General features: G+C 35.7%; 1 protein-coding gene across 1 annotated transcript; it reads right to left on the bottom strand.

Moving 5' to 3' along the window:
• Positions 1-587: 587 nt before the first annotated feature.
• LOC106666432 lies at positions 588-24417 on the bottom strand. Its single transcript, XM_014393631.2, has 3 exons — positions 24260-24417; positions 1926-2120; positions 588-1858 (listed from the first exon to the last, which is right to left on the bottom strand). Exons 2-3 carry the CDS (start codon positions 2113-2115, stop codon positions 1656-1658), a joined length of 393 nt encoding a protein of 130 aa, XP_014249117.1. The 5' UTR covers positions 2116-2120; positions 24260-24417; the 3' UTR covers positions 588-1655.
• Positions 24418-27233: the final 2816 nt, after the last annotated feature.

Here is a 27233-nt window from a genome sequence, read left to right as displayed (position 1 = left end):
GACAAGTTGGCTCTGGAAAGGTTGAAATTGAACTTTTTATTTATTTTTAATCTAAAGAGTGTAAAAGGGTTAGGTATGGTCGGGATGTTTACTCTATAAAGGTAAACCAAAAATGATTAATATTGTGTTTACGTCGAAGTCAATTATTATTTGTTATAATTGTAGAATGTAAACAAATAAATATGGGTTTTTGTCTTTGAGAGTATACAAGGCAGGCATGTATATTAGATACATAACTGTCGACGTTACAAAAATTCCTCTTCAAAGCGAAACTTTTCATTGTCCTTAAAAGGTAGGAAACCAGCAAAAATACGACAAATTACTTACATTTAGACAGGCGATCCGAAAAAACATCTGGACGGTAGGACCGAACGTAAACTTTTTTAATAATTTTAATGTCTGTGTACATCTGCAGATTTTATCGCCTTTCACCAACGTTGAAGGCACATTTTCAACAGCAGGATAAACGGACGGAATAAATTAATTTTAAAACTCTCCAGTTTGAAAGTGCTACCTTATTCAGGTAAATAACATTAAGGGGAATATAAGTAAAGGCAAATTAAGATCAAAATGTAAAAAAAGGCCAGGGAGATAAATTTATTAATTCAAATCATGAGCACAAATAAGTTACAACATAGACAACTTTAAATTTATTCGGACGTTTCCGACACGCCAACGTAGGATAAAGAAAAAAGTTTATTTTACTTAGGCTTTTTTAAATTTTATTTTACGTTTTATACAATCCTTACCACAGGCTTACATCTTCATTGTTCATAGATTTAAAAATTTTTACATAATTTTTTAAATATAAGGAATACAATTTTTAAAAGCGTTAACATCCATCTTCAACTATATACAATAATTAATATAAGGAGACACGTGGTTTTCATATTGTCTATAATGTAAATAATACTTTCTACTATGGCGAATAGAAATACAAATTATATCAGTCTGCTTTTATGATTTTTAACCTTTCTAAGCAAGAATACTAAATAGTAATATTTAAAAAAAGAAAATCATTTCATAAGGCGAACACCCAACAAAACTTTCTACCATATTATAACTTTTGAAAACCTGTACATACTCAGATGGTGAAAAACAATCGTAAATTAACGAATAATAAATAAAACGATGCATTTAATCTATTTTTACCTAAGAATATTAGTGTATGTTTTTTTTAACAACTTATCTTATCTGACTGACAATAACAACGAGAGTATGACTGTACAATGGACAAATAGTACAAGTAGATTGATTTTTTTCTTCAGAAAGACTGCTTAGTGCAAAGGTTAATCAAAGTGGTACTTGAAAGGTAATTAATTAATCCGCGTTTATTATTATATGTTTTGCCTTTTCTTATGTGAAATAATGAAATAAAAATATATCTAATCTATTTTGCAAGGAATTGACATCAAATGATATATGACAGCGTTGTTTTAGATAGAATTGGATTAGAAGTAATGGAAGGAGATGTGGTTTTTTAAACTTGATTTTTGATTTTGAAATTATCGGCATTTTGTCTGAAATGAGTTTTTGGAAAATCGTCGCTACACGTGTCGCTCAGGTCAGCAAACAGGGATTGAAAAAAAAATCAGACGTGTTAATATTATTATTAATTTTCTCTTCTTCTGTAGGTTCGATAAAAATAATCCAGTCTAGCGTTTTCCGTATCTGAGGGGTCCACCCTTAACCCTCTGCGGTGAGCCGCTATTCCTGGCCACCAGCATGGCGAAACGGGCCTGCCGCCTTCTTTCTTCTTCGATGGGTCGCTGACGCAAAAACGCCGAGGTGAGCGGCTTAAAACGGGAAAGTGCGGACAAAGCGCGCTTTCCCACGCTTCGCCAGTCGACGTCCTCGTCTGGAAAAGAAACAAACGTCTTTTGAACGGGGGACCCAACCGATTGGGTTTGAGTCGGATGACGTACCGTACGAAGGGTTCCTGGGAGGTGGGTCGTACGTCTGAGGGATGTAGGCGTTATCGTCCAGGGCGAGTGCGTAGTTGGCGTCCGGGCCGATCTGTTGGCGCAGGTAAGTCATCCCGTCGAAATGCATCGTCCCGACGGTCGGTGAGATCACCATCGCCACATATCCGAACACCCACACTAACCAAGGCATCCTAACTAGAAAAACATTTTGAAAACATTACATCAATGTGGAAATGTCAATTTCTGAAGACTGGCTTGTTTTCAGTATTAGAACTATCGACCACTTTTTCACTTACGAACACCCCGGTACAAGGTATAGTCTTGAAGAAGAAAGCTAATTTAATTTCCACTGCCAAACTTTCAACCTACATTAAGGTCATCATCAGGGCAAAACAACCCTAAATATGTTTACAGATTAACATATTTAAGGGTTTTTTTTTCAAGCAATATCAAATTTCCTTGACCTAACATTGCCAAGGATTATTTGGAGATCGTGAGATGCGGTCTGGTGTGACGTAGGTTTTAGAAAAACTTTTTTTATCGTGCCAACGTTTCGATCTTTGTTGAGATCATCTTCAGGGCCTTGTATTGCCTGCATTTCAACAAAAAAGTTCTCTGATTGATAGCCGATGCATGTTTCTTTTCATTGTTGACGATGTCCTTCAGAATACACCTTGCTTGGTGTCCATATGTAGTTGAAATCTGTTCATAGAATACCGTGTTCTTCTTTATTCTCGTGTAGAAATATGTGGTATTTAGTGATGAAATGCAGGCAATACAAGGCCCTGAAGATGATCCCAATAAAGACGTACAAATTTAAAATAAATCGAAATATCATCAAATATAACAATGATTGTTTGGAGATCGTGAGGTGCGGTCTGGTGTGAAGGGGCTCAAAGTGTTTGCTTTCCGTGTAGATGTGTCATTCTTGTGTGTCGTGTTGAGAGTGCCATTGACATTACGAGGACATCACCAACAATGAGAAGAAACATGCATCGGCTATCAAGCAGAGAACTATTTTGTTGAAATGGAGGCAACACAAGGCCCTGAAGACGATCTCAATAAAGATCGAAACGTTGGCATGTTAAGAAAATGGTTTTCTAAAACCTACGTCACACCAGACCGCATCTCACGACCTGAGTTAGTTAATAATCATTAACTAACAGTCACTAAACACCACACATAGACAAGGACAAGTATAATCCACTGTTCAATACTGTTACATTCCTTTGCATTGATGGGACTGAATCGGTCTTCTAGGAAATTCGAGATCGCCTGTAAAAAACTTAAATGTGTAAATCTATAGACGTATTTAAGGTTGTTTTGCCCTGATGACCATAGGGATACCTTAAAATAGGTCGAACACTTGGCAGCTAGCAACTAAATTGGCTTTCTTCTTCAAGACCATACCTTGATCCTGTGTTCGTTCACTTGTGTTGTACACTCAAATTCGTAAATGTTTCCCAATTAGGTAGAGACTTTGTGACTGTCATCTCGGGTGTACCGTCCTTAGCTGTACAGCTAACCACCGTTTCAGTCACCAGTATCACTATAAGGTTTATTTAGTAGACTTTGAGGTTTGTCGTGGAAATACGATAGGTTGCGATACTGGTGGGATATGAGGTAAAGACTATAAGATTGTATTTAACCTTGAAGGTTCCAAGGTGTGGAGATTTAGGAGGGAGGAGCACCGTATGACATGTATAACAGGAAAATATGAAGTGAAGAGGAAGGTAAACAGTGTAGAATAGTGTTGGGAGAATACTTCTTTGAGGAATGCCTGCATGCATAAGACAAATATGTAGAAAAACCTATGATTACATGAAAAGACAGATAAATATGATTTGCAGGCGTGGTAGGAGTAAGATTGAGTTTCCTCAGCTGATACCTAGTCATATGCTTGTGAGTTGTTCAGAGTGACAACCGCACGGACTTCTTCAATTCAAGGGTAATAGGGATGCTTGATGTTTCAAAAATATTATTTCTATTCATTTAATCTTATTACAAGTAATATTTCAATCTTACGAAAATGATAGCAAAGTCACAAATGATCAAGAAAAACTTAGTCATTCTTTGTAAATACAACGGTCCCTCCCTCTCTTTCTTTTCTCTCTTCTATTTTTTCGCTTACCAGATCATTGAAATTTCATTAATTGACATAATCTTCGTATTTTTGATGTTATCTTAATCATTCACAACAATGGTAAATTTGGATGCGTCAGGATACGAACTGCACCTAGAAAGCAGATCCGGGAGATCCTTACAGTTTGGATGGACAACTCGTGGCAGGAAAGATGGGACAGAAGCACCATGGGAAGGTTAACCCACGAGTTTCTACCCAGTATTGAGGACCGAGCAAGAGCAAAGTGGATCCAACCAGATTTCTGGATCACACAAATAATGACAGGTCACGGAAATTTCAACGCTTGCTTGCACCGATTCCGTAGAGCTAACAGTCCACTGTGTCCCGACTGCGGATGACAGTGACCAACACAAACTATTCAACTGCCCCCTCCTTGAGAGTGTGAGGGAACCACTAAAGCTCCTCTTCCGCCACACTTGGCCACCGACCCTCAACGAACTGGTTAAAGAAAAGAGGACGTTTGAGGTCCTCAAGCCTGTTGCCGAGCTATAGGGGATAAAGTACCTGACTAGTTTTTTCTTCCTTTCTTTTTTCTTCTTTTTCTTCCTATGATAAGTTACTTGTTAGGTCTTAGCGTTTCCCTGAACTTTTAATTCCGGGCTGGTTACTCCTTGTACCCATAATTGTTATTTATTTATTAAAATATTGTATTTATTAGAAAGTGTATTCAAAAGGATTAACCAGCAAGGGGGAGACCTATTAGATTAGATAAATTAATAATAAGAAAAATATTTCCCTTCTTCCTTGGGTCTTCCCTTTCAGGGCAAGGTCGAAGGACGACGTTAAGCACAAATAAGATCTCCTAAACTTGCATCCCATTTGAATTAGTTTAGTGGCCGTGGTCCGCCGGTATGGGGTCTCCCTTAGGTACGGCGGGGAGGTGGATGTGGGAAAAAAATCGTAGTCATTCAAAGTAAATATTGGGTTGTCCGTAAAATAATGCAGGTTTTTATGTTTTTTTTTTCAATTACCTCTACATAAAATAAACTTACGTTTGATGGATTATTCTTTTTACTAATGTCAACACTTTTCAACCCTCTTCTAAATAAAAATGTTTGTTTACTTCAGTAGCTTTTCGTTACTTGGGAATAATTCAGTTTTTACTAAGACGTCAACACGTGATTTTTGCGTAATTTCGTTTTACGAGTTTAAACTCGTTGAAACATTAATGAAGTCTGAAGCAGTGTGAGTGAGAGCACAGAGATGGTTTAAAAAATTTCTCAAGGGAGAATTTAGCCTTGAAGATAAAGAAGGTCGTGGAAGGATTTCTTCCCTAGATGATGAAATTCTGCCAGCTTTGGTCGCAGAAAACCTCAGAAACCTGAGAACTTGCAGACAATTGTTCACTTTGCAAATAGAAAGTCGCTGACTACCTTAAGGCAATTGAAAAGGTGAAAAAGCTCTAAAGTTGCTCTTCATGCATTATGGTATGCCAAAAAACCATCGTTATGACGTTTGCGTAACGCTTTTTTGCTTAAACAAAAACGAAACTTTTCTAGATAGAATTTTTACTTGTGATGAAAAGAGGATTTTCTACGATAACAGCACACGTTCTGGACAAAAGATGACAGGAGAAGCAGTACAACATTTTCCACAGCCCCAACATATAAAAAACAGGTGACGATGACTCTTTGGTGGACTTCATTTGGGCTGATTTACTACAGCTCCTTGAATCCTGGCAAAACAATCAGAGCCGAAATATATTGCTCTCAAATTGAAGCAATACATCAGAAATTGGCATTATTGAAGCATCTTTGGTCAATCGGAAAATACCTATTCTGTCACACGACCACGATTGGCACCATGTCTCACATGTGACAACACGAAAACTATTGGATCTTGGTTATGAGGTTATGTCAACCCTCTCTGTTATCCAGACCTCTCGTCTACCACTACCATTTTTACAATATAAAAAAATTTATCGATCAAAAGTCGTTAGACAATGCTATTATAGAATTTTTTAATAATAAAGACTCAAAATTATAGTCAGAGGTTATAGACAAGTTACTATCACGCTGGGAGAAGTGTATGGAGAATGATGAAGTAATTAATAAGAAATAATTATTTGGAGGTCGTGAGATGCGGTCTGGTGTGACGAAGGGTTTAGAAAAACATTTTTTTATCGTGCGAACGTTTCGATCTTTATTGAGATCATCTTCAGCGCGTTATTACCGTGCAGATGTGTCACACTAAACACGACAGATGACACATCTACAAGGAAAACAAACATTTTGAGCCCTGAGAGTGTTTCGTGACCGTTACTTGATGATTATTTGGAAATAATGAGATGCGGTCTGGTGTGACGTAGGTTTTAGAAACGTTTCTTTATCATGCCAACGTTTCGATCTTTAAATTCACTAATTTCGTGGTCCGCTTGACCGACTAATATATTAACATTAATTAAGGTTTTTAGTTGAGATAAAAAAGTCAAAAAGGAGGGAAAATTCAAAAGGTGCGGTTGAGATGGGAAGTTGGCGTCCGAGTGGATCGAGGTCACGATAGCTCAAGTGGTACAGCAGCGGCGTATCAAGCCGAAGATCGTGGGTTCGAATCCCGCTCGTGCCATTGACTTTTTTATCTCAACTAAAAACCTTAATTAATGTTTCGATCTTTATTGAGATCATCTTCAGCGCTCAAAGTGTTTCTTTTCCTTGCACGGAAAAAACGCGCTGAAGATGATTTCAATAAAGATCGAAACGTTGCCATGATAAAGAAACGTTTCTAAAACCTACGTCACACCAGACCGCATCTCATGATTTCCAAATAATCATCAAGTAACGGTCACTAAACACATTTCTACAATAAAAAATAATATTTAAAATCATTTATTTAATCTTTATTTTATAACCATAAATCTGCATTATTTTTCGGACAAAGCAATAATTTCATTTAAATTATCATATTTTTTTAATGTTCCATTCATATGTGATTTGGGTATTTTATATGCTAGCACTTTTACCAATTTATGCAGTTGGTAGTAAATAAGGTAAAACTATCATATACATAACAGATTTTGGTTAACTTATCCTAAGAGACAATAGGGGTGGTGAATGATTTCTCTTTTGATCAATTATCACTTTAATGGAAATAATCCACTAAAATGGCGGAAGAGCTTTAATCGTCAAAGGGTGAATTTCCACAAGGAAGATGTCTTGCGGTAGTGTTAACATTATCAATAAGTAGGAGAGGTTTTGACATTTTCACCTATTATTCTGGATAATTATCGTTTAAACCTTCTCACCTTTGTCTTCGCAGTTTCTTTGGTAAAATATATTGTTTATATGTCAGAGATTTATCTCTTTTCTACGTATAAGAAAATCGTATTATGATGTTAGGTGGGAAAAAGTACAGATAAACGGAACAAAAACCGTTTTGAAAAGAAGCCGGCTAATTGCGCCATAAACCACGAACGGGTAACTTGATTAATTGATATGCCTTTTAATGCAAAAATGACTAATTAGCCGATCTGAGCTATTGAAAAGTTGTCATTTTTTCTGTCGTTTTATTGTTTGGGGGGAAGAGGGTTGAGAAAATCTGCCATGCAGAGGGATGACACTGAGGTGGAGGTCAAGTAATAAGAGGCGATTAGTGCTCCTCACCCCTTGTCGATGATTAAACCGCCCCTCGCCTCCTGCGACTCAAGATGGATTTTTTTTTTTAAATTACCCACAAATCTCACTCATTACCCTTCCTCTCTTGAAAATTCTTTCCCATTTTCCTCGGTACATACGAATAACAACATCGTGGTTTGTAATAATACGAAATAGATTTCTGGATATCTTTCCTTGTAAAGACATGAAAACCTCCCGGGCCTGAATAGGGATTCAAAACTGACAAGTGATCAACGTTGAGAAAAATGGTGAAATCTTTCTAAGCGAAATTAGACGTCCTCCTCACTTATTTCTATTTAAAATCATCTGGAAAGAAAGCGTAAAATTTAGACAACCATTTTTGTAATCTGGTCGAGACAACAAAAACTGACTTTATCTTTTCCTTTTACAGAAACAGATCTGTCACCCAGCTCTCTCAGCTGTGATGAATCGTTGACCTTTGATAATTCAAAAGGCGGTTTAACAGAAATGCCTGAATTCCTTTTGTAGAAATCAAATGACAATGGATTCCGAATTTTAAATAATAATGTGCAGAGAAAGACCAAAGAACAAACCCCCTAAAAAGGATCTTTTGACCAAAGAATCAGTGGCTAATTTCATCACTTAGCTATCTTTTGAAATTGTATGATTTCTCTAACAATATCAACTGATGGACAAATTTACCCCCTCACCCGTTTTATTTAGTTAAAAAAAAATTCCTTCATCTTTCTTCACTAATTACAAGTAATTAGGAACTATAGTAGTCAAAATAAACAGTAAAAGAATTCTTTGTTTACTTCCTTTATTGATTTTTTTACTGATTAGTCCCATTTGAACAAAAATTATTATTATGACCTTCCATTCTGCTTCGCCCAAAGACCGCTTTCAGTTAATCTTTGCCCTTGGTTGATTTCATTCCATGTTATTCTTATTCTTCAACTTTTTTCAATATTTTTTCAATTAATTAATCTTTAAACTATTAAACTAACTAGTGGAAACTATCTTTAATAACACCAATACCAAAACCACACAAATCCGCCAGTGCCCCATCCTTTTGTTTTTGGATAAGTCTCCTTCCTATTTTATCCAAAATCTTTGAACGTATCCTCCTTAAAAGATTAATTCCTATATTTGCCTCTGAGAATGTAATTCCTAACTATCAATTTGGGTTTCGACCTCTCCATTCTACTGTTCAGCAGTGCTTCAGAGTAGTCGACACGATATCTTCGACTCTAGAAAACAAACAATACTGTTCAGCCGTATTTCTGGACGTCACGGAAGCATTTGACCGAGTATGGCACCCCGGCCTCCTCTATAAGTTAAAATGTATCCTAGGCCTACTACCTTATCGTGAAATCCTTCCTCTCAGATCGATGGTTTAAAGTAAGAATCGGCACCGAGTTTTCACCTATCACACCAATCAAAGCTGGCGTTTCACAAGGAGGTATCCTAGGCCCAATCCTCTACACCATCTACACTGCTGACATACCCACACATCAAACACACAAATCACAGCCCTCGCGGACGACACCGCAATTTTATCAACACACTCCAATCCTATCCTAGCAACAGGAGCACTCCAACAACACCTGAACCTTATTACCAACTGGTGCAATCTGTGGCGGATCAGGTTAAACGAACAAAAAAGCCAACACGTTACATTTACGCTTAAACGACAAACCTGTCCACCAGTGCACATTTACAACAAAATAATACCACCATCGAACCAAGTCCGCTACCTTGGGCTTTACTTAGATAGTAGACTTACTTGGAACCCACATACGATTAAAACGGCAAGAACTTAACAAAAGATATGGACTACTCAGACACCTTCTTGGACCAAAATCAAAACTAAGCATACATAACAAACTAACCGCTTACAAAACACTCATCAAACCTACTTGGACCTACGGAGTCGAGCTGTGGGGCTCGGCCAAATCATCCAATATCCAACGAATTCAGTCTTTTCAATCTAAAGTTCTCCGCCGTATCCTCAATGCTCCCTTCTACGTCACAAATCAAACGATCCATAAAGATCTTAAAATCCCTTTCGTGAAAGATCTTATCCATACACGCTTCTTCACTTTTCACTCTAAACTCTCCCTCCATCCTAACTCACTAGCCCTAACTCTTTCCTCAACATCTCACCCTTACAATCCTCCACGCCGTTTAAAACGACGATGGCCTCGTGACCTTCTATCTAATCCACCAAATTAAATTTTACTCCCCCCCCCAATTAAATAAAAGTTGGTTTCTCTCCCCACTGCCTCCTGGTCTGACAGGTCTGTCAGATTAGTTCATAACTATTTGCTCAATGTATATTATGTACAGATAGCAGTAAATAAAATAAATATCTTAAAAAAATTAATCTTTATGTAATGTATTGGTTGAAATGAAAAAGTTAGTGTCACGAACGGGATTCGAACGAGGTCACGATAGGTCAAGTAGTAGAGCAGCGGCGTATTGAGCCGAAGGTCGTGGGTTCGAATCCCGCTAGTAACACCGACTTTTTCATTTCAACCAATACATTATATAAAGATTAATTAATTGGAAGAAGTTATTTGGTCAATCCGTCCACGGAATATAATGGATTTTTCAATATCTCTAATTAGGTGTTTGAGTGAATGTGACAGTCAGGGTCATGATATTATTAGGAGAAGGATATGGCCAGCGCGAAGTCGCCCCAAACTTTAAAACACCCTATATAGGAATATATACAGAATGTGTATATACAGGAAGAAGGGTTCTTCGGCGCTTCAGAGAAACAGGGCGTCACACTATAAGCCCAGGACGGGGTCAACCTGGGTGTAAAGACGAGAGAAACGATAAATTCATCCGTCATTAGGGTTTACAAAACCGAAACGAGATAAGAAATTTGATAAGACACGCCCGAAACGTTTCGATTTCCACCAGGGTTGTAAGGAGAAGGAATGAAAATAACCTCATGGCTTGGCACCCGGCTCGTGGACCTTTTCATACCACGGCTCAGAAAATAACCAGGCTTCAATTTGCATGCGATAATGTTAATTGGAAATTGGAAGATTGGGGATGATTCTTTACAGATGAAGTGAGAGTTGGCCTGAAATCTACAGACGGGGGTAATTTCCTTACAGGAGACGCTCAGGAGAAAGGTATGTCCCATGCTGTATGATTCCTCCGGTGGTATTTCATGTGGTCATTGATGTACTGGGTGGCATTTCCATGGACGACCGCACCGAATTGGTTATTGTGCGAGGAAGATCTCTAACTTCCCGGAGGTACTTACAAAACATAAAACCAGAACAAGTAGTGCCATTTGCCCCCCACATCGATGAGGGATTCTTGCTATCTAGGATTTAGGATGACCTGAATGAAGTTGGAATTGAGTGCTTGGTGTGGCCAGTTCGAAGTCCAGATTTAAACACAATCGAGCAATTTTAGGACCAACTTAAGCGACGATTACAACGGCGAAACCCAGTTCCTAAGGCATAGAAAAGTCAGCTGTTCTGGATGAGTGGGAAAGAATTCCTCAGCATTTTACCAGAAAATGTTTTCCAAGGAATGCAAAAGCGTTTAACGGACGTGATTCGTGCCAAAGATGGAAATACTCCATATTAAAGATGACAAAAAGCTTTTTTATATTTTATTATTATTATTATTTATGCTTTACTCAACATTTGTTTTTTTAGAATTAGGTAACATTTTATTTTTAAATGTCTTATGTTTAAAACTAAACCTATTTTTGGAATGCAAAATTTGAATAAACTTAAATACAATGTGGGTGGGTGGGTGTGTGGGTGTGTGGAGGTCGTGATATGCGGTCTGGTGTGACGTAGGTTTTAGAAAAACATTTTCTTCATGGTGCTAACGTTTCGATCCTTATTGAGATCATCTTCAGGGCCTGGGATTTATAAACACTGTTTAAATTATACAAATACATGAAGGATGTAAAAAAAGTGAATTCATTTAACACAAGAAATTTGAGACTCAATCAAAGTTTTTGTACTTACTCAAAGTGTTTGTATTTGTATAATTTAAACAGTGTTTATAAATCCCAGGCCCTGAAGATGATCTCAATAAAGATCGAAACGTTGGCACGATAAAGAAAATGTTTTTCTAAAACCTACGTCACACCAGACCGCATCTCACCATCTCCAAATAACAAGTAATGTCTAAGGTTTTTTAAATATATTTTTCCCTAAATTATTTTATTCTCTAAATTCACTAATTTCGCGGTCCGCTTGACCAATTAAAGTATTACAATTAATTAAGGTTTTTAGTTGATATGATAAAAAGCTAATGGCACGAGAGGGATTCGAACCCATGACCTTCGGCTAGATACGCCGAATGAGTTTTCCCTCCTTTTGCCATTTTTTCAAATGTCGTGTAACTAAAACTAGTGAATTTAATAAGTTTAAAATGAAGTATCCTTCACTAAAGCTCTCCGTGGACATTTCAATTGTCGTCGAGAATCCAAACCGATTACACGACATTTGAAAAATGGCAAAAAGGAGTGAAACTCATAAGGTGAGGTTGAGATAGAAAGTTGATGTCCGAGTGGATCGAGGTCACGATAGCTCAAGTGGTAGAGCAGCGGCGTATCTAGCCGAAGATCGTGGGTTCGAATCCCGCTCGTGCCATTAACTTTTTTTCATCTTAACTAAGAACCTTAATTAATTGTCAATTATTTTATGTTTAATGAATATTTTAAAATAAAGCGCTTTGTATATTTAATGCAGACTAAGTGAAAAAGATGTAATAATGCCCTGGAAATACAACTGTAAATTAAAAATTATATGCAATAAAATTTATATACACTATATATGTTTTTTAACTATCTATGGTTTTCGTCATAAATCTACTCGTAGCTGTTGGACTATTCATTTTAGGGTAAATCTAAAATAAGCATTGAAAAGAGTTCAATTTTCTTTTAGAACTTTCAATTTAATTTAAAAACTCTTTGTCAAAAATTCAATTATTATCTGCTAAGCTTTCTTCCTATTTTAAGATCATTAACAGGGAAAAACAATCTCAGACGCGTCTACAAATTGACATAATTATTCAAATTCCTTTGGAGACAGAATTAGTACCAACATTGCCAAGGAATGTAGTGCTAGTGAATTAGCAGCAGTTTTTTTATTTGTTTAGTTGACAGTTCTGACCAAAATTAGTAAAAACTGTGCGTAAAGCGCTCGAACAAGACTTATTTTTAAATAGTGTAACTTTTTTTAAATGTGTGGTGTTTAGTGACCGTTAATTAATGATTATTTAGAGATCGTGAGATGCGGTCTGGTGTGATGTAGGTTTTAGAAAAACATTTTCTTTATCGTGCCAACGTTTCGATCTTTATTGAAATCATCTTCAGGGCTCAAAGTGTTTGTTTTCGTGTAGATGTATCATTCTTGTCTGTGGTGTTGAGAGTGCCTTTCTTTGTGATAATGTTGAGTATGTTGGTTAGGTATTTTGTCATACTGTATGTAGGATAATTTACAAATAAAATTATTGGTCTTAGAGGGTCATTAGGTTTTTGTTTTTATCGATCCGTATCATTTCTGGGACGTTAAAGAGTTGTTTTGGTGTGATTTGTAGGTGTATACGTCAATTTCTTTTGTTTAAGTATTTCTTGAAGGATTTTGTTTGTCTGTTTGATGAGAAAAGGGAAGGGTCTGATTTGATTGTGCTGTATGTGTTTGTGTCGTTGATAATTTTGTTAATTTTTTTCCTTGTACTCTTTTTTGCTGATTGCTACTGTTTGTTTTGTTTTATCAGCAGAAAAGAATGAGTATGTCAGTATTATTTCTAAGAATTTTTTTGGTTTTGGGATATGTTTGTTGAAATATGTTGTGTTGATTTGTAGTGAGGTGTTGTAAATGATTTGTTATTGTGTTAATGCATTTTGATCGTGTTATGTGGGCACTCTCAACACAACACAAGAATGACACATCTACAAGGAAAACAAACACTTTGAGCCCTGAAGATGATTTCAATAAAGATCGAAACGTTGGCACGAGAAAAATTTTTTTTAGCATTCTGGAAGCTACAAGTAAATTGAAGTAGATATAAAAAAACTGAAAAAAAGTTTTATAAATTATTATGAATAATACGAATATTTAGTATGAACAGGTGCAATTGGAAATAATGAGAAAAAAATTGTAGTAGAATTATTTTGTGTATGAGACAATTTTTCACCATAGGGAACTTCTATCAGTTTAACAGTCGAAAACAGTCGTTTATTGTGTTTAAACTGTCCAATCAATGGGTCTCAATATCTACATTATCATTAGTTTAAATTGGCCGAGGTCAATGTTTTATAGGACAGAAGCTGTTTCTGGTACAAGTCTTGATAAACGAAAATACATAAGTAGAAAAAATACATTTCGTGAAAGGAAGGAGTGTTTAGAACAATAGTTGTTGTACCAACTGACCAATTTTCTTATATTTCTATATTAAGCAACTAAGCCCAAAGGTTTAGTAACGTGTTATTTTTATTAGAGAATAAAAACTGGCTTAGTAACTCCTAAAAAGCGTGACAGCGTATTTCGCTACATTTAAACGTTATACGAGCACCAAAGCTTTTGGGCTTTATAGTGTCGAGAGTAGTAAAATGGCCGAAAGTATAAACCGGCATAGAATCCATTTTCAACGTATCACTCAATATTGTTCATCCAAAATTTAAAAATCCGAGACTCGATAAAGTGCGGAGAGAAAGCGGTCTCTTTTTCGGTTTTATGTATACGGATCTTTTGGCGTACGTCACGGCCCTTCTCAAAGAGTATAAAGGAAATGGTGTGTTAAGCAAATACTTGAAGTCGTCATCTCGGCATGGAAAAACGGAGATAACAAGGTGCCGGACATAACGACGAGCGGGTGTCTCTTTGTCAAAAGGGAATAAAAGAATTTTCGGGGCTTAACATCCTTAGAAAGTTCTTGATTTGATTAAAGAGCCACCATCCAAAGGCCCCAAGGACATCTCGCTTACAATGAAACATAAATCATTTGCTTATGTTTGACGACGGAAACGATTTGCATAGAATAGAAGAACAAATCTTAACAGAACTAAATGCTGTAGGGACTTAAAAATTTAAGGCTTCTACTACTCTCTAATTCTGTTTGTTTTTACATAAACAATTAAAATTCTAGAAAAATTAGCATTTCATAAAAGTATTAGCAAGCATAAAAGCAATAAGAATAATTCGTAAAATTTACAAATCGGCATAATTATTGTGACATAACTATTTTATTCTTCAAACCTTTGCTCCGACTTGCGTTGAGTGCACTTAAGGAACTTATGTATGCTTATTGTCAGCAATTCAACTAGGGAAATGCCAGGCAGTCCGAAACATATTTCTTTGCTAAAGAAGCACTCCAAACTCAAAAAGGTATGAATTTATAATAATGTGAGAAATGTTGCTTTTAAATGTTTTGTACCTTTTTTTTTAAATTGTAGCACCATCTGGAGCAAATGTCTCTCCTCTTGGCATAGTTGAGTGCTGATAATATTTCAAGTTTCTCTTTGTTTCTGCTATGCCGATAAATAGTGACAGAGATGTTTAAATCATATTGGTCATCAACGATCTAAATAATTACAATTAATTAAGGTTTTTAACTGAGATGAAAAAAAAGCTAATGGTACGAGCAGGAATCGAACCCACGATCTTCGGCTAGATACGCCGCTGCTCTACCACTTGAGCTGTCGAGACCTCGATCCACTCGGACATCAACTTCCTATCTCAACCCCACCTTATGAGTTCTCCCTCCTGAGAGAGGAAGTTGATGTCCGAGTGGATCGAGGTCACGATAGCTCAAATGGTAGAGCAGCGACGTATCTAGCCGAAGATCGTGGGTTCGAATCCCGCTCGTGCCATTAGCTTTTTTTCATCTCAGCTAAAAACCTTAATTAATTGTAATGTATTAATTGGTCAAGCGGACCACGAAATTAGTGAATTTAATGAATTAAAATGAAGTACACTTTACTAAAGCTCTCCGTGGCCATTTCATTTGTCGTCGAGAAGGGTCGAGTACAACAACAAGCAGACAATGTCGCGGATGAATGAAGATCCTTGAAGTATAGGCTGAACATTCACACCAACCCAATTATTTTTCGTAGTCCGATTGAGCAAATGACTTCTTTCAATTAATTAATCTTTATGTAAGGTATTGGTTGAAATGAAAAAGCTAGTGTCACGAGCGGGATTCGAACCCACGACCTTTGGCTAAATACGGAGCTGCTCTACCACTTGAGCTTGACTTCGATCCTCTCGGACACCAACTCTCCATCTTAAGTGTACTCAAGTGGTAGAGTAGCGGCGTATTAAGCCGAATGTCGTGGGCTTGAATCTCACTCGTGACATTGACTTTTTACCTCAACCAAGACCTTACATAGAAAGAATAATTAATTGAAAGAAGTAACTTGGTCAATTGACCACTAAAACGTAAATGGATTAGTAACAATCATATCTAAATCGTATTAACCATCGACGGTGTATAAATTTTCAGCAAATTGTACTCATTAAGAACCAGCTTTAATCACATAGTTAGATTACATTCTGTGGGTCACTTGCTGAGAGAATTTTCAACTTTACAACAATCTGTTAAAGTAGAGCGGATTTTTGAGCATTAGAGGTGATTCTGTGTGAATCGGTGAACTCTTGCTCATTGGGTCCGTCTTTACTCGCGGTTTGGATGAACTGCTCAAACGCATCAGACGTGTAGGAATCAAATATCGTATAGTCACTCCCTGAAGATGGCGCGATGCCGAAACGTGTTTGGCCAGTTCAATAAACGGTGAATATCTGACTCAATGCCGATTCAGCATAAGAACTCACATTTATTAAAAATTTAATCATTCCAAGCTGAACTTTTTCTTTCATTAATTAACTGTGATAGTGAGGTTACACCGCTGTAAATTGTATGAAAAAAAGTTTTCATAAAAGTTTTTTTCTATACCGACATCCTTCTCCACCCCTTCAAAATCCAATGTATATAAACACAAAATAGCAAAATCTCACTGGCACTCTCGACACGCAAGAATGGCACAATTACACAGAAGACAAAGACTTTGAATGAGTAGAAATACTTTAATTGAATATATAAAAAATATATTTTGCATTGTATAAATTCACTTTTCCACATCCAAAATGTAATTGTAATATGTAAACAATGTTTGTAAATCCCAGGCACTGAAGATGATCTCAATAAAGATCGAAACGTTGGGACGATAAAGAAAATGTTTTTCTGAAACCTACACCACACCAGACCGCATCTCACGATTTCTAAATAAATATCGATTAACGGTCACTAATCACCACACGTTTTCATGAAGAAACGATTGTTTCTTTGTACAGCGGATGAAAATTTGTGTAACTTCAGGCTCCAGCATATCTCTCCACATCTTTAGTTCTTGGCCGGGACAACCTTAAGTCTTTAACTCTAAAGTTGCAACTCATCAAAACTTTGCCGAAATACCCGCTCGCCTGGCTGTTAATTCGAGTGGAAAATAAACTCATTTTCCAAATCGTTTTCCATAGGAGAAGAAAACTGAAAATCGAGGGAGGAGTATAAATCTTCAATGACATAATCCTCCGTATATTTTACGTCTTGGAATTGTGGTACGATTTTCTCGCTTCGATTCTCGTTTAGTGAGGAGATTTTTCTACGTCTTCAAACGTAATTTTGACGAATTTCATATTCAATCAAAGACAGGACTAAAAAGGATCGGAGAACATTCTTAACGCCAGCCTAATTTATTTTTTAACTAAATGTCTAACATGATAGAATGATTTTTTTACTCCAATAAATTAAAATTAAAAAATTCAATTTCACAAAATTGGACTCGACAGGTTGATAGGCTTTTACGGAAACAATTTTCAATTTTTCTATCTATAAAAAAGTTTTTTCTTTGCCTTTTAGTTGTGGTTCAAATTTCAGTTATGCTACGATAGAACTTGGTGATAAAATGAAAGAAAATAGTGAAAATAGAAAGAAAAAGCGAAAACAGGCGCATCCAAGTTGATTCCTGATACAAATCATTCAATCCTTTAAATTAAAAAATTATTTAGGGCTTAGATAAAACAGTGTTTATGTAGGATTTACGAACTTTGTTTATTAAAATCTGTGTCGTTCCAATTTTAGTTTATGTACCGCCGAAGCGAGTACATCTACTAAAATCTAACTTCAAGAAAGGATCAAAATCAACGAAATTTTAATTTGTTTTTTTAAAATGATGTGTTTTATTACAATGGGACTTCTGAAATAAGAAAATACAACTGTCAATATAGATCTTATCTGAAAAGTATCCGATAGGGTTTTTTTTGTTGAACACCCTCTGCTGGGTCTTAGGACATGTGGGAGCTGACGCCCTTGCGAGGAAAGGGGCTGCTGTACTGATATGTCCTCAGCTCTCCTGTGCCATAGGGATTCACACTGTCAATGAGTATCTCAGACCAAAAGACAAAATGAAAATGAGAAAACGGTGGAATTCAAAAATTAAAGAAAATATTAAAAGAAAACAGGATTCTTGACAGGTCACTACAGACCGAATGGGCATCTCAAGAAGATTGGCATAACCCAACACGGCAAAGATTCTGCAAAGGAACAGAATTGATACCAACACACCAACTAACCAACCATGGCGCCATATTTGCTCATAAGAGGTTTGGGATGTAAAACATAGCCGAGGAAGAAATTCAACTGCTGAAACCGGGCCTAATTCAATTAGTAATGAGCTAGGAACGGTGTGCTATAAGTACAGAACAGGGGATACAATACCTCTGAAATGCGTAGTATTCAGTGTGTCCTTTTTAGATAGCCAGGATGAACTTCTCTTGAACCAATGACGCTATCAAAAAAACAAAAAAGTGTTAATATTTTTTAGCTTAGTTTCAAATTTTTACCTTTTTTTGGAGAAAAATTATACAGGGTACCTCAGATTCTACTTCAAAATTTCAAATGCAAACCTGTACATCCTGACACATCATTTTAAAGGAATTTTTACGCTGAAAACAATGGTGCTATTGGATTTTAAATTGGTCAAAAAATGAGAAAGTTAAGGCAAAAAGTTTGGTATTTGATTTACTGTTTATTAATCACTTTTCATGTTCAAACTGCCTGCCTTGCGTAAAGTGGCAAAAATTTTAACCACTCTTGTTGCTCAAAGCGATTTAGTCAGGGGAGATAGATTGCAAAGCATTTTTTATCCTTTGCCGCAGTTCTTCGACTGAGGTTGTTTGATTATGGTTGGCATAGACACTGGTTTTTAAATGGCCAAACATAAAATAGTCAAGTGGAGTTAAATCGGGTGACCGAGGAGGCCAACAATGAATTCCTACCACCTATCCCGGAAGTGAGATTCAAATAAGGTCTCATCTGAAAAGAATTGTGCGCGGGGCATCCATGAAGCTGGAGAATCATTTTTTGTCGTTGTTTAAGAGAAAAGCCATCTAATAGTGTTGTAAAACCATCCTCGATAAATTGAGGAACTGAGCACAATTTAAATTAATTTCATAGAAATAAGGCCCAATTGATTTATTTCTTTGAAGTCCACAACTAACGTTGATAGTGAGAACCATCTGATGATGACTAGAGTACGAAATCTCCGGATTTTCCTATGCCCTCGTTCGAAAATTCCAATGGTTTAGTATACCATTAGAAGTGAACCTGGATTGATCAGTTCATAGGATGTATGGAAAAACTGCCTTCATCAGAATCGACATTTGTGAAAAGAACGATAGACGCCTGTCATATTCAGAGTACCGAAGTCGATGGACAAGATGAAAGCGATACGGCTTAAAATTGTAAGTCTTGAGTAGATCTCTATTTTTTTAATTTTTTTATTTTATTTTAACATACAGTAAAATAAATATTTAACTCGGTTCTTTTTGTCTTATCTTTTTTTGACCAATTTAAAGCCAATTTACCATTGCTTTCAGCGTAAAAAGTCCTTTAAAATGATGTGTCAGGATAAGCAGGGTGTTTGGCTACTTGTGTTACAAACTTTGCCAGTGGATTTTACATTCAAAATGGAACCAAAAAAGTCCTAATTGACTACGGTCTGAATCTCAACAGTTTAGGAGTTATTTAGTTATTTCACTTTTTCTGATTTTTTAAGATTTCACGACCTTGCTTCAAATAAACAATGATAACTCCAAAACTAAAAGGTTTTTGATAAATCCGATGATACCATTGAAAACTGCATTAAATTTCCAATAAGATGTCATCAATACTAAACGTGCAAACCTTCGTGAAATAAGCTTTTTTTCGGAGAAAAATTATACAGGGTACCACAAGCCCAGTTCAACGTCAAAATTTCAAATACGACACTATACAGGTGTTCGGCTAATCATGATACAAACTTTGCCCGTAGGTTCTACATTCAAAATGGAACCGAAAGTCCTAATTAACTTCGTTCCGAACCTCAGCAGTTCGGAGTTATTCCACTTTTTCTGATTTTTTTTAAGATTTCACGACCTTCCTTCAAATAAACAATAATGAATCAAAACTAAAAGGTTTTGGACAAATCAGTTGATACCATTGAAAACTGCGTTAAATTTCCAATAAGGTGTCATTAATAGTAAACTTGTAAACCTTCGTGAAATAAGTGTTTTAGTAGCGAGAACATTGAATCTTTTTTTCAAAGTTGAAAAACTTACTATGGTGATTCTAAACCACTATTTACAAACCTAAAGACAAGGAAATTTCAGAAAACTTACTCCATTTAATATCCTTTTTAGTGTAATTAATTTTAATATACTTTTTGTAATTCCTTTTTTCAAAGATGAAGAAATTGATGAAGGAAAAGAAAAAATCGTGGTTGAAGGATACGTTTTCTGAAATTTCCTGGTCTCTAGGTTTGTAAATAGTGGTTTAGAATCACCATAGTAAGTTTTTCAACTTAAAAAAAAAGCAAAATTCTTGCTACTAAAACACTTATTTCACGAAGGCTTACAAGTTTAGTATTGATCACACCTTATTGAAAATTTATCGCAGTTTTCAATGGTATCAACTGATTTGTCGAAAACCTTTTAGTTTTGGAGTTAGCATTGTTTGTTTGAAGCAAAGTCGCGAAATCTTAAAAAATCAGAAAAAGTGAAATTACTCCGAAAATGTTGAGATTATGGCCATAGTTAATTAGAACTTTTTGGTTCCATTTTGAATGTAGAATCTACGGGCAAAGTTTGCAACAGAAATAGCCGAACACCCTGTATAGTGTCGTATTTGAAATTTTGACGTTAAACTGGGCTTGTCGTACCCTGTATAATTTTTCTCCGAAAAAAGGTAAAAATGTGAAACTAATATTAAACACTTTTTTTATAGCGTCATTAGTTCAAGACAAATTCAGCCAGATCTAAAAAGACACCCTTTATTTCACATCCCGAATATTATTACATATACATCTTACATGTTTATTGGGATGAAGGAGAAAAACAATGATATTGTTTATCCAAGGTAATTTATGGAAAGTTGAAGTACAATGCTGACCACAATCGTAGGTTCTCCGTGAAATCTGCCCCCCTTTAGTACAGAAAATCATACCAGAAACAGAATTATTTTTAAAAAATGAAAAGATCATTTGGGCGTACGAGGAGTAATATTTATAACACTCTGCATTATACATCACTCGTGAATAGACCAGGTTTGAAATTTTACACTGTATATAAGTATTACAGCTGGGGTTCTTTTTCACCGGCATATAAATAATAAATTTTCCTATTAATAAAGATTGTTTTGAAATATAAAAGAAATGTGTGGTGATTAGTGACCGTTAATCGATATTTATTTAGAAATCGTGAGATGCTGTCTGGTGTGATGTAGGTTTCAGAAAAACATTTTCTTTATCGTGCCAACGTTTCGATCTTTAATGAGATCATCTTCAGGGCCTGGGATTTACAAACAACTTTTCCACATCCAAAATGTAATTGTAATATGTAAACAATGTTTGTAACTCCCAGGCCCTGAAGATGATCTCAATAAAGATCGAAACGTTGGCACGATAAAGAAAATGTTTTTCTGAAACCTATGTCACACCAGACCGCATCTCACGATTTCTAAATAAATATAAAAGAAATATTATTTATCAACACCAAACAAAAAGACAAAAATTTATTAACACACATATTCGAGTAAAACTAACGAATAATGATTTTTCAGATAACATTGAAAAAAAATGCAGTTTATTAATAAAACTTTAAAATGAGTTTTTTTAAGTTGTTGGAAATTGCCATCAAGAATAATTTTCACGAGACAATAACTGATCAACTTGTCTCGAAAATTTTCTGAATTTTAATCAAAAGAGTGCAATAATTAACATATTACGTTGTCAGACGATAAATCCAAACTGTTTATTAAATTTCGTTAATATTACCGAGTTTGCCCTTCCATTCTAAGAGTCCATCTTGAAATTATGCATTCTACCAGGTCAAGTCAGTTTTCGTTTGTTAAAAATGTGTTTTGATAAATGTGAACGTTGGTTTGAATTTCAATTAATTAATCATTATGTAAAGCATTGGTTGAAATGAAAAGCTAGTGTCACGAGCGGCATTCGAACCGACGACCTTTGGCTAAATACGCCGCTGCTCTACCACTTGAGCTGTCGGGACTTCGATCCTCTCGGACACCAACTTCCCATCTCAACCTACCTTTCGAATTTTCCCTCTTTTTTGCCATTTTTCAAATGTCGTGTAATCAGGATTCGATTCTCGGCGACAAATGAAATGGCCACGGAGAGCTTTCGTAAAGATACACTTCGAAAGGTAGGTTGAGATGGGATGTTGGTGTCCCAGTGGATCGAAGACACGATAACTCAAGTTAGAGCAGCGGCGTATTTAGCCGAAGGTCGTGGGTTCGAATCCCGCTCGTGACACTAGCTTTTTAATTGAAAGAAGTCATTTGGTCAATCGGACTATGAAATATAATTGGGTTGGTTTGAATGTTCAGCCTATACTTCAAGGATCTTCCTCATTCATCCTCGACATTGTCTGCTTGTTGTTGTACTCGACTCGACTTTTTTGATTAAGTAACCTGACACAGATGAGTTTGAACATAAGTATAATAAAGGAGTTACGTGTCTTTGTATAGATCGGACGACCCAGAGGTGATCGTTAATTACCAACCGGGTCAAATTGCTGAAAGGATTTCAACAATTCTTCCTAGTGCGTTCTGACAAAAGACTTTTTATCGACTATTTTTAACAATAGACAACTGGTGATTTTAAATTTGGAAAAGTTTAGAATTTAGAAAATTAACTATAATAAACCCAATTAAGAAAAAATCATACAAATCCCACTGTACCCCATACTCATATAGATCAATAAGCCTCCTTCTTAATTTATCCAAAATCTTTGGAGTCTCCTTCTTAAAATACTAATTCCCATAAACGACACTGAAAACTTTGGATTCCAATCCCTCCAATGTTCAGCAGTGCTTCAGAGTAGTCGACACCATATCTTCGGTTTTTGAAAACAAACAATATTGCTCAGCAGTATTTCCGGACCCCCGGTCTTCTTATAAGTTAAAACTTATTCTCCCTCACACCTACTATCTCATCCTGAAGTCTTTCCTCTCGGATCGAATGGTTTAAAGTGAGAATCGGCACCGATTTTTTCACCATCACACAACCGAAACCAACGTGCAAGCCACTGCTCTGCAGGTCCATCTGCACCATCTACACTGCTGTCATATCTACACATCCATACACACAATTAACTGTGTGGATTATCTACACACTTCATTCCTTTCCTAGGCACAGAAGCAATCCAGCAACATCTGAACCTCATTGAATTTTTGGAAAAGATAGTCCTTTTCAAAGTCTGTTTTAAGCATCTATCCGGATTTCTTGTATTAAAATCACCGTCAGGTTGAAGATTACAAATCTGATTACAAATTACAAATAATCAAAAATTGTAATATTCCGCCTGATGAGTATTTGATACTTGAAATCCGTATAGCTTCTTAAAACAGTCTGTGAGTAGAACTATTTTTACAAAAAGTGATGCCGAACACAACTGACAAACTGAAAGATCGGAAGACCAGAATGGTCGGAAAGAACACAGATCCATCACCCCTCAAGAAGAAATCTTAAAATTCCTGAAATTTATTTACGATCTTTCAATAAATTTAGTTAACAAATTCGAACATGCTGTAGCTTTGTGCACAGCCGATAGACCAAAAATGATCATCTCTGGAGATGGTTCTAAAAGATTTGATCATAAAATTTTCTAATCCATTCCTCAAGGGCAAAAGTTCAGTGAATGCAGCTTTTAAGCTCCGGTGATATCAATTTTTTTTTTTCAACTTGATAATCGTTGTCAGACTACAAAAATATATAAAGTTGACATTTTATGTCTTTCAAAAAATTTTTTATATAATTAGGCCGGGCAATGGATCGAGTTATAATTTTTTTTCGATATAATTTTTAATTGTGCCCTAGGATAATGTATTTTAAAAAACAATGTCACTTGAAAAATCCCTAAACAAATTTGTTTCTTTGGATAAAAGCGACCTAAAATTTAAAAAAGCACCCTAGTCTTCCAAATTTTTGTAAAAAGAGTTAATTTTTTTTTCTTGAGACCAGGCTGAAGTTTTCGACTTCTTTTCTTTTAATTTTTCTCCTGGCCGGATGTACTTACTGTTTTTGAGTGTTGTTAGCGTGTCGGGTCGGGAGATGTTAGTGGCATGCAACCCCGAGCTGGACTGAAAACTTCCACCTGTTGTCCCCGAGCAGACGCACAACCGGGGGTGGAGCCAGCCGCCTTCGACGACCACTGCAAAAGATTTATATCGGCCTTCTTACTTCATTGCACCCCTTCTTCAAACTTTTATTATACCGAGGTGTTTATTTTCCTCAAATGGCCCATTTTCTCTCGACAAGAAGGACTCCGGTATTGTGTACTTTTTTGACGACGAGAGAACTTAAGACGTGGTAAAATATTCTTTAGAAGCTGCAACATTGCGAAATATCTTGTGAATTTCGGTAAGAGTTTTGACGTCGAAATGCTTAAAAGGGGCCGGACAGACAAAATCAGCAAGGAGAATTGAGAGACCGGCAGGATGAGAAACGATCGACCTACAAAATAAGAAGTTTCGTAATTGCCGATCATTTTTATCTTTCTACCTTTGCTGTTTTACTCGGTTCGACTAGTCGCATTCTTCGGCGTTTTATCTATGTGAAATCAGATGAAAAACCGAAACGCGCCTAACATCGAGGATAAGCTCCTCAAACACCATCACCCCGCAGTTCCAAAGAGGAAACCTCTCAATTACAAAATAAGCACCCGTAATGAGTAAGCTAGGAAGCGATGTTGTGCTCCCCAGGCACTGCAGCCTTCAGGCTTATTGTACCTTCCTACTTCCTTAGTTCCGTGCAGTTGAGTCAATCCAGTCCTTTTAAAAAGACAGTTCCTACTCGCAGTAAGTCGTTTTCCAACTTACAGGAGGCAAAGAAGGGCTTGCCATATGAAGCAGCCCCGTCTTATAAATGGAGTCCTGAAAAATTCATTTCACAGTTCGAAGAAATCAACTTTGGCTAGACCGTATTCTGAAGGCTGTTTGTACGAAGGCAGAGACTCGAAGACAGAAAATTAATACTGGTATGTCAGACCGACTATTGTCTCTTGATGTTTTTTTCAATAGTTTTATTTTTAGAGTCACTTGGAGGAAATGAAACGAAAAACGTACAAAACCAAGGAGGCTTGTAGCAAGGGACCCAGCCACAAAGACGTCGTTGCCGAACAACCGAAGGCCCCCTAAAAAGCATCTTTTGACCAAAGAATCAACGGCCATTTCCTAAAGCCATTGAAAAGTCGGCTGTTCTTGATGGATGGGAAAGAATTCCTCAACTTTTTACCAGAAAATGTTTTTCAAGGAATGCAAAGGCGTATAACAGACGTGATTCTTGCCAAAGGTGGAAATACTCCATATTAAAGATTAAAGATGACAAAAAGCTTTTTTTATGTTCTTATTTTTTTTATTTTGGGCTTTAATCAATAATTGATTTTTAGAATTAGGCAATAAATGTGTGGTGATTAGTGACCGTTAATTGATATTTATTTAGAAATCGTGAGATGCAGTCTGGTGTGATGTAGGTTTCAGAAAAACATTTTCTTTATCGTGCCAACGTTTCGATCTTTATTGAGATCATCTTCAGGGCCTNCTAATTAAATGTAATTGATCTGTACTACAAGATTGATCCATGTCAATCCCAAGCTCTGAAGATGATCTCAATAAAGATCGAAACGTTGGCACGATAAAGAAAATGTTTTTCTGAACCCTACATCACACCAGACCGCATCTCACGATTTCTAAATAAAAATTAGGCAATAAACTTTTTCTTTTTAAATGTGTTATTTTTACTTAAATACTCGGTTTTAATGGGGACAAAAAGTTTTTTTTAACTTTATTTTCTTTTATTATTTTTGTGCTTTACTCAATAATTTCTTTTAGAATTAGGTAATAAACATGTTATTTTTAAATGTCTTATTTCTATTTAAATGCTCGGTTTTAATGGAGACAAAAAACTTTTTTTTTTTAATTTTTTTTTAAAATTATTTTTTGTGCTTTACTCAATAACTGTTTTTTAGAATTAGGTTATAACATTTTCTTTTTAAAAGTCTTATTTTTACTTAAATACTCGGTTTTAATGGGGACAAAATACTTATTTTTTTAACTTTATTTTATTTTTATTATTTTTTTGTCCCTTGTTTTGTAGAATTAGACAATAAACATTTTGTTTTTAAATGTCTTATTTTTACTTAAATACTTGGTTTTAATGGGGACAAAAAGGTTTTTTTTTAATTTATTTTCTTTTTATTATTATTTTTTGTTCCTTGTATTTTCGAATTAGTCAATAAACATTTTCTTTTCAAATGTCTTATTTTTCCAACCGAGCCTATTGTTAGTATGCAAAATATGAATTAACCTAAATACATTAAAATTTAAGGGCGGTGTGTTAATTTTCTCCATCTGTTTATTTCACCAAAAATATTTATGGGCACTAAAGGGTTAAACGTTTTCCATAAACACCTTAAATAAATTTTTAACATGCAATAAATAATTAGACAATGAAAACCCCCTTCTGTAAAGGTAAGGTTTTTAATTTAATAATAATGTATTTAATAATAACAAATATAATAATAATAAAAGAAAAAAGAAGAGTTCAATAAAACAATAATAACAATAAAATAATAATATAACAAAACATAATGAATAATAACAACAAAATATCGATAAAAGAATAATAACAAAAATTGTTAAAAATGTATGACATCAATTAATTATACATGAGTAACGAGACTCTTATTAAACTTAATTGGGCCAAAAACGCAAAGAAAATTATTGTAATCACATTTTCGTCAAGTAAGAGGGGTAATTGATTCGTTAGGATAATGTAAACATGTAATGGAAAATGAGTTAAGAAGCGAACTGCAAATTCCAGTTTACCATTAAAGTAATTGAATTACGGGTTATTATTTCGCCAACAAATCCCTTTGCGTAATTCTATTAGCGTGGGTACGTGCTACTAAATGTCTTTTCTACAGAAAAGGAGTTCCAGAGTTTCTGCGGTCACTCCCGGGATTATCCTGGTTTACGACTACTTGGGAGGGG

Source organism: Cimex lectularius, unplaced genomic scaffold (genome assembly GCF_000648675.2).
Source record: "Cimex lectularius strain Harlan isolate CLEC.00 unplaced genomic scaffold, Clec_2.1 scaffold62, whole genome shotgun sequence".
NCBI lineage: Eukaryota > Metazoa > Arthropoda > Insecta > Hemiptera > Cimicidae > Cimex > Cimex lectularius.
The sequence above is the reverse complement of the archived record's forward strand: the minus strand, read 5'-3'. Positions and strand labels throughout refer to the sequence as shown.

What these genes read in the sequence shown, in the direction of transcription:
- LOC106666432 (XM_014393631.2), bottom strand. Translation starts at nt 2,115, where the DNA reads ATGCCTTGGTTAGTGTGGGTGTTCGGATATGTGGCGATGGTGATCTCA. An exon ending in TCCCAGGAACCCTTCGTACG is followed by an intron (nt 1,859 to 1,925) that starts GTACGTCATCCG and finishes TTTCTTTTCCAG; the next exon opens with ACGAGGACGTCGACTGGCGA.